This window comes from Xenopus tropicalis, chromosome 2, assembly GCF_000004195.4.
Source record: "Xenopus tropicalis strain Nigerian chromosome 2, UCB_Xtro_10.0, whole genome shotgun sequence".
Classification (NCBI taxonomy): Eukaryota; Metazoa; Chordata; class Amphibia; order Anura; family Pipidae; genus Xenopus; species Xenopus tropicalis.
In genome coordinates, this window is record NC_030678.2 from 16,407,665 (window position 1) to 16,420,541 (window position 12,877).

The 12,877-nt window shown below is 38.6% G+C and overlaps 1 protein-coding gene across 4 annotated transcripts in view; it reads left to right on the top strand.

Moving 5' to 3' along the window:
• The window catches only part of grik1 (glutamate receptor, ionotropic, kainate 1), a 273,219-nt gene that overhangs the window by 202,615 nt on the left and 57,727 nt on the right, over window positions 1-12,877 (top strand). For all 4 annotated transcript variants that reach the window (XM_002939147.4, XM_031896577.1, XM_004912164.3 and 1 more), the window contains exon 7: window positions 2,124-2,267. In XM_002939147.4, coding sequence (XP_002939193.1) covers window positions 2,124-2,267 — 144 coding nt within the window. The remainder of the gene's footprint in view (window positions 1-2,123; window positions 2,268-12,877) is intronic.

Sequence of the window (12,877 nt, forward strand, 5' to 3'; positions counted from 1 at the left end):
GATAATACACAGCAAAATATATTTCTGCAGCATATTGAAATGTAACCAATAAATGAGCCCAATAGGAATTTATTCCACGTTTGCCGCATATATTTCTCCTGCATTTTCCTCTCCAGTTTCCACACGTAAATGTTTGCAATCTGTATGCTGTTCATTAATCTATAGCTAAGAACTGAGCTCTTAATCCTTTAATCCTCTATCTTAAAAACTCACAAGATGGTTTGACTATTCCTCAGAATATAAAGATGGTACTTAAGTACTCTGCAAATGTTTATTGGGGATCAGTCAAAAGTAACGGGCTGATAATGTATCGGCTAAAAATAAAATAAATACATAATCGCACAAATGTCAATGTTCTGGGTTCAAATTCCAGCTCATATTTTGCACTTTGACAAGTCATAACACTCTCACAAAACCAAACCTGCCCGATAGTTTTGTGACCAGATATTGGTTGGCCAGGTCCATCCGTGAGTCCCATACTCAGGCCAATAAGATGCCGACTGACTTTGGAAAGACTGTGCAGCAGCTTTTATTGCCCCGTGTATGACCCCATAGGATATAATTTATGGGATATTGTTGCTTCTTGCATATTATATGGGAGATAAAAGGCTCCTCCAGAAATATAGGAAGATCTTTATCCATAATCATATAAACAAATAAATAAGGTTGAGGAGACTGCCTCATACAGACAAAAGCAAACAACACACTATCTTTGTTCCATTGTGACTCTGACTATCGAAGACTGGGATTCATTATTTCGTATTGTTAAGAAGCTTTAATGATTCATGGAACTCATGTGCCACCACTAAAAACAAATCATAATTAGTGATGAGTGAATCTGTCCCATTTAACGCGAATTTTCTTGCCGTTTCGCAAACTTTATGGTGAAGCGAAACGGCAAGAAAATTCGTGAAATGCATTTGTCACACAATTTTTTTGTTGCTCGTGGTTTTTTGTCGTCCGCGTCTATTTTTTTGCCGCCCGCGCCTTTTTTTGCTGCGACCGCGGCCAATTTGATGCACAACAAAAATTTTTTTTGCACGATTCATTTTTCTGCAGCGAATTTCCACAGAAGAACATGCTTGGTTCGCCGTTGCTGAAATTCGGAAATTCGCTGCAACTCCATGCCTGCCGAAAAAATTCGCTCATCACTAATCATATTAACTTTGAATTATATGCAGTACCATCTAGAAAAGCCACTATCCTGGCATACACTTACATTGTAGTGAGTATGGTGCAACAGAAGCCATATTGCTGCCTGCTCTTCTCTTTAGGAATACGCAGCAACCATATTGCTTTAAGTGCTCCTCATTCCACTTGGAACCTTTGTCCCATCTCCATGATATCGGGTCTTGTGGATGGCATTGCAGCCTTATGTAGAGTCCTATCAGTGTCCATTAAGCACCCCTTATAAGGTTATATTTTACAGGCATTTTATGTTATTAGCTTTATATAGTTGCCGTATTGATATAGTAACTTTATACAGGTCACATAAATCTAAGCATTCTAATATCCTTTGTCATTTTAGATGATGCAGTATCTCTTATTGTACATCAGATTAATGTTTAGATTAAATACACATGTTATTAATATGGAGCTGCATAATACATAGGGGTTGTTGTGTGTTGTTGTGTGTCAAATATAATATTGGACTCTAAAGTAGCTTCTTACAATCTAATGCATATGGTTAGGAGTGTTTGTCATTTCAGTAGACCCCCAATTTTAAATTTCCCAGGGGGCGGCATCAAAACTGCATGAATTCCAGGAAAACTTAAATTTGTGGAAAAAAAATCCAGCTTGCCTGTATGGACAGGGAAAACATGGTGTCAGTTCAGGAAAACGTAGAATTACGGGATGTAAAATCAGGGTTCTAGGGTTCAGGTGCCCCAAACCTGAAGGAGCCCTAAAGGAGAGAAAGTCAGATACCTGAGAACATGTTTACACAAAATAAGACAAGAAATCATGTGTTTCTTTTGATAGAGGACTCAGAGCAGCTTTTCTGTCAGTGTTTATGGCTGTATTTACATAGACCTTTCTGATAAAGCTTACTTAGTATAACATAGCAGTAACAACTGTCTCTGAGTATTATAATAAAATGCAGTCTGTGTATGTGTTTGATTCAGACAGATGCAGCCTTGATGTATGACGCTGTCTATATGGTCGCAGTTGCAACCCAACGAGCGACCCAAATGACTGTTAGCTCTTTGCAGTGCCATAGACACAAACCATGGAGGTTTGGACCCCGATTCATGAGCCTCATAAAAGAGGTAAGATTTTCAGTTCTGTTCATATCTTGATTGTGTTTTTCTTTGTTTCAAGATCTGCTAAAAAGAAACAATATTATGTTTAATCATTTTTTTCAGTAGTACAGGTATAGGACCCATTATCCAGAATGCTCGGGACCAAGGGTATTCCGGATAAGGGGTCTTTCCGTAATTTGGATCTTCATACCTTAAGTCTGCTGAAAAACCAATTAAACATTAATTAAATCCAATAGGATTGTTTTGCACCCAATAAGGATTATTTATATCTTAGTTGGGATCAAATACAAGGTACAGTTTTATTTTTACAGAGAAAAAGGAAATCAATTTTAAAAATCTGAATTACTTGATTAAAATGGAGTCTATGGGAGACAGGCTTTCCGTAATTTGGAGCTTTCAGGATAATGGGTTTCCGGATAAGGGGTCCGATACCTGTACCAGGATTTACCTGTGAGAAGGAGCCCCTGACTTATAGAATTGCTTACAATCAAAAGTTGATGCCCGAGGATTAGTTAACTTGCCCATGGACAGCAGTAGCTGAAAGTTGAGCGACCGTAGACATTGAATCCAGTCCCTCCATTAGCGCGCAGTGAATAGTATTCATTATTAAAGGACATGTAAAGCCTACATTTGCCTACAATGTATATCAGTTGGGCACGTCTCCACCACCCAAATGGCATCATTTGTACTGCATATATCCCCTACTAGCACCATCACATTTTCCTTAAGCAAATAGCAGCTTTCACCCGGTGGCCATTTTCCCTCTGATACATAATCAGATACATTTAAATCCGCAAACAGCATACACATACACACACACACATGCCCTTATTCAGCATACATTTCATCAAGAATGCAGGCTCACACAGGCACAACTGCTTTGTTTGAGCTGAGTTTCTATAGGAACCAGCAATGCCATCTCTTCATTGGCTGCTAGACTGGGGGGCATGTTTAGTAATCTGAGCTTAGAACAACTGAGCATGCCCACAAGCCAACAGCCAAAGCAAATTCCTGAGGGAGGGGGCCGAGTGGGTTACAGGAGGAGAAGGAAAACGTAGCGTGTGTCAAAAAAGTTGTGTGGTAGCCATGTTTTGTAAATTTTTTGGACATGACATTTCCATTCTACTCTCCATTCTTCTTTCAATTCTTCTCTCCCTTCTTCTTTCCATTCTTCTCTCCATTCTTCTTTCCATTCTTCTCTCCATTCTTCTCTCCATTCTTCTTTCCATTCTTATTTTAATTCGTCTTTCCATTCTTTTCTCCATTCTTCTTTCCATTCTTCTCTCCATTCTTCTCCTCATTCTTATTTTCATTCTTCTCTCCATTCTTCTTTCAATTCTTCTCTCCATTCTTATTTCCATTCTTCTCTTATTTCCGCTCTTCTTCATTTGTTGGAACTTTTCTATAGAACTCTTTTTTAAGTATAGTACTGTATTTTTGGTTCAAGTTTATCCTGAATTGCTTAGTAGATTATTAATCTCCATTCTTCTCTCTATTCTGGACCCTTACCCATTTGTTGGAACTTTTCTATAGAACTTTTCTTTTTAAAGTACAGTACTGTATTTTAGGTCCAAGTTCATCCTGAATCGGTTAGCAGATTATTAATCTCCATTCTTCTTTCAGTTCTTCCCTCCATTCTTATTTCCATTCTTCTCTCCATTCTTCTCTCTATTCTGGACCCTTACCCATTTGTTGGAACTTTTCTATAGAACTTTTCTTTTTAAAGTACAGTACTGTATTTTAGGTTCAAGTTCATTCTGAATCGCTTAGTAGATTATTAATTTTATTATTGTGTTTCGCTTCGTAAGATATCACTATTTAGGCTTATGTTATTTCATTCTCTTGATTGGTATTTTATTTCTCAAAATGAGGGAGCAGCATTAGGGTGCTCAGGAAGATAATTACTCGTTTTTCTTGCTTTGTGAGGTGTGCGCTTGTGTGAGCGAAATAAAAGGACTAATTTTATCGATGCATGTTGATGACAATTAGCCTGGAGCGCCTGGGGAGGTGAAACTGAGATGTAAAACTAGAGAATGAAATAGTGTTAAATCCGCTATACATGCAATATGTTCTTGGGTTTTTTATGTTCATGTTGATGCTTTTTCCAGTATGTGAATATCTTACATTTTTAATCAACCTTTCTGTAACCTTGTTATTGCATCTATCAGAACTATATTGTCTTATCTGCCCATTACTGGGAATTGCTATTAAGCAGCACAAACCCTTTTATGTAGCGGACCATGGTTTAAATTGCATATTCTACTTGCTTGGATGATTTGACCTAAAATCAAAAGCGCTGACATTTCAAGCTGTATCTTAAGGGCAAGCAGGTGCTGTTGTTTTCATTTAGCACAGTTCTGGTTTTGTTCTTTCTATTTTTTTAGCATAATATTTTATTACATTTCTATGCATTGTCTAAATATGCCTTTCCATCCTATTAAATGTAATAGTAAGAATATCTATATTATCTTTATTAAGTGTCAAAATGCTAGAATTGAAAACAATGTCCTCTCCACTAGTCTCAGCCAGGGTTAGATTGGCCCATCGGGACTCTGGAGAAACCCTGGTGGGCTCTTTCCAACTCCTGCTTTGTCCCCCAATACAGCATGTGTGTTCTGTGCATACAGCAGGCACTTCTGCTCTCCAATATATGTCACTGCGCGTGTAACCATGGCAAACACAGGCAGCACAACAGCCAGCCTGACCCTAGCATCATCAGGTGGGCTGGTATGCACCACCTCTGAGGCCTTAATCTATTGGGAGAGGTGGTGAATGGAGTAGAGCATGTGCGAGCATGGAATCCTGTGGATTTACTACCAAATAAAGCCCCTGTAAGCTGATAGTGTGCATAGAGGCCCCTAATAGCCAATCTTAGCCCTTATTTGGCACCTCCATGAACTTTTATGATGCTTGTGTTGCTCTCTGAGTCTTTTTACATTTGACTGTGGCTCACGAGTAAGAAAGGTTGGGGACCCCTGCTCTAGACCATGGTAGACCTATTCTAGTGGGCTTACATGGGTATATAGGGGGCTCTTGAGGTTCTCTGGGGGGCCCAGTTCCACACTGGTGTCAGAGAGTCTTTTCCTCTCTTTCCTTCTTTCCACTCATTTGGCAAAGCTGGGGCTCATTTATAAAGTAAACCTTTTTTTCCTATCAGTAAAATGACTCTAAACAGCCTCCAGAATTACCTACCTTTGTCCCAGCATTCTCTCTGACCTGGTTCCTCAGTTAGAAGTTGATTGTTTCCTTTGCTTCCTTGTGCAGAGTGAAGCCCCGCCCCCACTTCCTGTTCAGTTCCCTCATCACTTCGACTACTGTAGTCGAAGTGGAGAGCCTTCTGCGCATGCCTGGAGGCAGCAGGAGCCAGTCTGTGCATGAGCAGGTTTTTTTTTTGGTTTTTTTTTATGAGAGAACTGAACAGGAAGTGGGGCGGGGCTTCACTCTGCACAAGGAAGCAAAGGAAACAATCAACTTCTAACTGAGGAATCAGACAGAATGCTGGGACAAAGGTAGATTTGGAGGCTGTTTAGAGTAATTTTACTGATAGAAAAAAAAGGTTTACTTATTCTTTAATGTGTTAGCCAATGAAAAAATGCAGAAAATGTAAGGTTAGGTCAAACCTTTTATTGGCTAACCGAGTAAGTAAAAATTGTAAGGTTCCAGAGCACCCAGGCCCCTTCATCAGGCCTGAGGAAGATACAATTATGTCTGTTTAAACAACTCCAACACCGATATCACCAACATCAAGTAGGCCAACATTTTGTTTGCTAAACTAGCAAGTTTCCCTTGCACCTTTATACTCCAGATTCTCTCATCTATTATTATCTGAGGGTTTTTCAATTTTGTGTGTAGCATTTGGTTTCTCCTGGGGAGAGATTACACAGAAACCGCCATGTTTCTCTTCAAGGAAATTGTTCAAATGGCAATTCAGGTGAGAAGCCTGTAAATGACCTTGGAGCAACATCTAAAAGGTTTTGTGCATTGAAGCTTTTATGTATGTATCTATAGATACTTGCTGCCACAGCGGGTTCCAGCCTTTGTCATACATCAGAGAGTGAGGAAGTTTTGTCACCTTTCCCTAAATCACTTTTTGTATTATTTCTACGGTCTGAAAATGGAGGAAAAAAAATATGAATGACAAATAAATAATTTTTTTCATGATTTGTATTTTTTGCACCAAAATCAGATTTTTTTGCAGAAAAAAAGTGGTTATTTTCTAGTAAAAAAAAATATTGATGCTTTCATACAAAAAAGTCACGATCACATTTATTCCATAGGGTTGATTCACTAAAGTGCGTTATTTTTTATCGCACTTTTTTGCGTTAAAATAGACACGTAAATTAGCTCGCAATTCACTACAGTATTACCGCGTGCGTTAAGTCGCATATCGCATGCTTTATTTTTCGCGCGCCGAAATAACACTAACGCAAGATTCACAAACACTTAGACGCACTAAATATCGCATTAGTCTATGCGAAAATTAACCCCTACTTGGGGCAGGCGGTAATTATAGAAAAGTGCAGTAAATGAGCTTTTGGCAACACAATATGGACTTTGCAGTGCTATTTATTTAAGTCTGTGTTGGCCCCAGAGTGCCAATGGCAAAACGCATGAAAAAAATTCGCCACACGTCCAAAAATTGTCGCAGGTGTCAAAAAATAATAGTTGCAGGCAACAATTTTGTTGGCCGCACAACATTTTTGCCGTTTTGCGAATTTTTCGCTAAAGATAAACAGAACAGATTCGCTCATCACTAGCAGTTACTATTTATAAGCAGCTACTAATTATATGCTACCATTTATATGCTAGTATTTATATGCTACCATTTATATGTGGCGACAATTTATATGCGGCGACTATTTATTTGCGCGACAATACGCGGGCATTGATTAGCGCATGTACCGAACGAAAATAGTCTTTGCAAGTTAAACGCCGCATGCAATATCGCGCGTAAATTAGCAAGTGTGTTTATAGTGAATCGTGCGTTGTCGCGAAAATTTAGACGCGATAAAACGCTATAAATAGCGCACATTTTAACGCACTTTAGTGAATCAGCCCTCATGTCTCTTATCGTTCATGTATTTTCAATTTAATCTTTTGATCAATTTGATCTTTAAATAGATGACTAGCATTCATGGTTTTTGTGGAAATGAGTTTAGTTTTGGTATAAAAAAAAAAAAAAACACGAAAATTAGAATGTTAATAAATCTTCCCTGAGAACAAATTTATACTGAGCAGAGGCAGAAGCTTTACCTCTTCAAAAGAGCAATACATTTTGGAAATAAGCCCCCTCTTTGCTTGGAATTTTTTCAGCTTTTGTTAATACTTTCTGGGTTAAAAAGTAAAGATAGGCATCACGGCCCTGTGCCCACCCCCAAGCCCCAAGCACAGGAAGTGACATAGTGCAAATGCATGGTAGGAAGTGATGTAATAAGAATGTGCATTACTTTACTTCTTACCATGCACATGTTCTATGTCACTCCACAACCTTACAAGTACTCAGCCACTAAATATAGTAGGTATGTATCTGGCCTATCTGCAACATTTATTTTTACCATGTAGGCACCCCAGGGCCACCCTCTTGAAGCTGCTGCCCTAGGCACAAGCCCTCGAGGATCTATACGGTAAATACGGCCCTCTACATAGGGCAGCTGCTTCTGAGAACCAACCCAGTCACAGTACAGTTTTGCCCTCTTATTATATTCTGTATTCCACTCTTTTGTTTTTGGTATGGACATGCTTTAGATTAATAAAGTCCAAGTGATTAATTATTTTATTTATTTCCTTGATTGTGGAATTAAATCATACTGTAGCGAAGAAGATAAGCACTTTTCATTAAAAAAAAGCAAACAAACAAGGAAAATGTACTCGTCCGTGTATTTATATTTGAATAAAATAGCAAGGGCAAAGAGGATGACGAATGACAGGTGCAAATAAATCTAAATCAAGCACAAACAATATAAGCAATATGAAATGGATAATTTAAAAAAAATACATAATTAATACTGCCTGTGCAATTTTAGTTTTACATTGTAGCACAAAACCTCTATGGAATTGTCTTTAGTTTGCCTTAGAAGTATTTATTTTTACAAATTATGGACGATTAGTTTGAGTATTAGTACCGTTGGACTGTCATTTGATAAAAGAGTATCCAAACTATTTAGCAAACAGTCTAGCTGGGGTCTAAAGCTGGCCATACACGCACCGATAATATCGTACGAAACCTCGGTATACCTCGGCTTTTATTTTGTCGCGTGGCTATTATTTCGTCGCCCGCTGCTATTATTTTGTTGCGCGGCTATTATCTCGTCGCCCACGGGTATTATTTTGTCGCGCGGCTATTGTTTTGTCGCCTGCAGCTATTATTTTGACGCGTGGCTATTATTTTGTCGCCCGCGGCTATTCTTTTAACGCCCGCGACTATTCATTTTTGACGCTGGTGACAATTTTTGGACGTGCAGCGAATTTTTTATCCGTTTCGCGAAACAATCCGCCTATGGCGAAACACGGAAATTCACCGCGAATCCATGCCTGGCTAAACATTTCGCCCATGACTAGTGACAGCAGATTGCCTTAATGTTTTTAAGGACAGGCAAGATAGCCAGGGCTACAGTTAGTTTTGTGCATGTATATATAGTAGTATATGTGTGTTTTTGTGTATGTGGAACACTAGTACCAATCTCCTGAGTTAAAATGGCACACAAGGAATGGAATACATAGGATAGATTGCTAAAATTCAGCAATAAGCTTTGAGCTTTTAACAAGGTGAGAATTATGCAGTGCTACACATACTCCTGGCTTTAATTTCTCACAAACCCCACCTGCAATTTCAAGTTAATTATAATTTATGGCCACTTAATATGTACAAGCGTTATTATACATAGTATTTGCATTCGGCAATAAATCTTTGTGCGCTGGCAGAGACTGTTCTGTACTGACAAGCAGCCTTCCACTAAATTTAATCAGAAACCTTGTGTTCTATGGAAATGAGTACTGTTATAAAAATACCATCATTATGTGAATTATCAATAAAGCAAGAGATATAATTATCCAAATCCAAGCACAAAGGCTGAGGCAATTCTCTCTCCCGGTTTAGACATTGGATACAATCTGTACATCTGACCAATGCTTTTAAACTGGAAACTGAAGCCCATCATCAAATGAACTGAATTTTATTGAAAATTAATCCTTTCTTATTTTTCCATTTCTATTTTTTGTCAGCATTTACATTGCTGATCCTGGCTTCAGAAGTGTACACTTGCCAGTCAGGTAGCTGCAGAATTGTGCTAGGGAATATATAACTGTGTTATTATGGGATCGAATGTATTCCTAGTCACTGAGCATGATAAAATACCTTCAGCTCTTACAGAAATGGCATGTCATGGATTTATGAATTAATGTTTTTGAGATCATGTGGAAATAATGAGGATATTGTAATCATAATTTTGTCTATGTGTGTATGCAGTCCTCACTTCTCTGGTTCAAATAGCGAACACTATGATAAACCACAGCACATCCATTTTCCAGCATTTGTCCTCATCCCTTAAGTATCAGCCTTTATCCCTTAACCACCCATCATCAACTACTAGTCCACATTCATCAGCTATCAGACCTCTTCCCTCAACATTGAGCCAACACTTCTTAGGTATCAGCCATTATTCCACTTATACCAGCCCCCATCCCTCAACAATGTCTTCATCCCTCAACCATCTGTCCTCATATATCAAATACCAGTGTAAATCACTCAGCTGTCAAACATCAACAATAAGCCCACACCCCTTATGCATTAGTCCTTATTCCACTCCTACCAGTTTTCATTATTCAGCAATGTCTTCATATCATAAGACCTTAATCGTGTGATCATAATCATAAAATCTCAACCATTAACCATCAGGTCTTATCCCTCAACCATCAGTCCTCATATATCAACTTTGCTCTGTGTATGTTGCCCTCACCAATCTGGTTTAAACATCAAACACAGAGAGATAATGAGAATATTGTAATCATAATTTTGTCTATGTGTGTATGCAGTCCTCATGTAGTCCTCACCTCTCTTGTTCAAATAGCAAACACTATGATAAACCACAGCACATCCATTTTCCAGCATTTGTCCTCATCCCTTAAGTATCAGCCTTTATCCCTTAACCACCCATCATCAACTACTAGTCCACATTCATCAGCTATCAGACCTCTTCCCTCAACATTGAGCCAACACTCCTTAGGTATCAGCCATTATTCCACTTATACCAGCCCCCATCCCTCAACAATGTCTTCATCCCTCAACCATCTGTCCTCCTATATCAAATACCAGTATACATAACTCAGCTGTCAAACATCAACAATAACACCACTCCTCTTATGCATTAGTCCTTATTCCACTCCTACCAGTTTTCATTATTCAGCAATGTCTTCATATCATAAGACCTTAATCGTATGATCATAATCATAAAATCTCAACCATTAACCATGAGGTCTTATCCCTCAACCATCAGTCCTCATATATCAATTTCCCTCTGTGTATGTTGCCCTCACCAATCTGGTTCAAACATCAAACACTGAGATAAACCACAAAACATCCATCTTGCAGCATTTGTCCTTATCTCTTAATTATCAGTCTTTATTCCTTTACCACCCATCATCAACTACTAGTCCACATTCATCAGCTATCAGACCCCTTCCCTCAACATTGAGCCAACACTCCTTAAGCATCAGCCATTATTCCACTTATACCAGCCCCCATCGCTCAACAATGTCTTCATCCCTCAACTATCTGTCCTCATATGTCAAATACCAGTATACAACACTCAGCTGTCAAACATCAACAATAAGCCCACACCCCTTATGCATTAGTCCTTATTCCACTCCTACCAGTTTTCATTATTCAGCAATGTCTTCATACCATAAGACCTTAATCGTATGATCATAATCATAAAATCTCAACCATCAACCATGAGGTCTTATCCCTCAACCATTAGTCCTCATTTATCAACTTCCCTCTGTGTATGTTGCCCTCACCAATCTGGTTCAAACATCAAACGCTGAGATAAACCACAAAACATCCATCTTTCAGCATTAGTCCTTATCTCTTAAGTATCAGTCTTTATTCCTTTACCACCCATCATCAACTACTAGTCCACATTCATCAGCTATCAGACCTCTTCCGTCAACATTGAGCCAACACTCCTTAAGCATCAGCCATTATTCCACTTATACCAGCCCCCATCCCTCAACAATTAGCAATCAGACCTCATCCTTAAGTCAAAAGACTTCAGTGATTAGTTAACATCTTTCAACCCTAAGATCTCTTTAACAGGGTGTACCTCCACAGGGGAGACATCTGGTTCCCGAAGAGCCTGTCGGTTTAATGTTGTGTGGATGTGATCAGAAGATTTGTAGATGGATTTTTACAAAAGAGTCATATGACTGAAATAGCTTAAAATAGACTTTAATAGTGATGAGCGAATCTGTCCCGTTTCGCTTCGCCATTTGCAAAAAAAATTGTGAAAATTTGCCAAACGCATTTGTCGCACAATTTTATTTTTTTGTCGCCCATGGCTTTTTTGACGCCTGGGTCTTTTTGGTCAGCTGCATCTTTGTTTTGTAGCCCGCCCTTTTTTTGGCATGACCGTGACTTTTTTGGCGTGACCGCACCCAATTTGCAGTGACCGCGCCCTTTTAGTTACATGACCGCACCCAATTTGCCGCGACCACGCCCATTTTTTATCCCAATTTGATGCACAACAAACAAAAAATTTTTGTGCAATGAATTTTTCCGCAGCAAATTTTCACAGAAGTTTCGCGAAACAATCCAGCAATGGCGAAATGCGGAAATTTGCTGCGAATCCATGCCTGCCGAAAAAAATTCGCTCATCACTAGACTTGAATTCAAAAGAAAGACATACTTTTCTAAAATGATATGTACTAGAGAAAGGAAATTGTCAACGGTTTTCTGCATTATGCTACATCAGATTTTATTCAAACATTTGTACTTTCTAGAAAAATATAACAGCGTGAGTCAGGGAAACTGCTTTGCAATTTAAAGCCAATTATTCTTGTCTGTTCTGGTCTGTTTAATCTGTAGTATTCCCAAACAGAGTTATTGTGTTTTGTAATCATGTTAGAAGGTAACATCTTCTGAAAGGCTGACAGATACCTACTCTTTCTGAAAAGCAGGATCCGTGATATTAAAAAGACTTATATTGTGGTGTCTCTGCAATAAAAGCTGGACAAATGCAATTGTTAGTCTGGCCCTGCTGAATTGATAGCATGGAAATGTTTTCATTATTGTTTGGGGTTTTTTTTTCTTATATTTGAATTGAAATAATGGCAAAAACCTTCCAACTTTACATCTTCAATAAACTGAGATGAATACAATAAAAGGGTGTTTTATCAACACTTGGGGGCAGATTCACTAAGACACGAACGCTCGCAGCGTTCATTCGAATGCTCCAAGCGTATATTTGCCGAATTTTTCGACGCCCATGCGACTTTTTCGTATGCTTGTGCGAAAAAATCGGAAAGGTTTTTCCCGCTGTTTCGTGACTTCGAATCGGCAATACGATATTATCGTGACTCGTACGATTTTTTTTTAAGCATTTTCGTGATATTTGCTATCT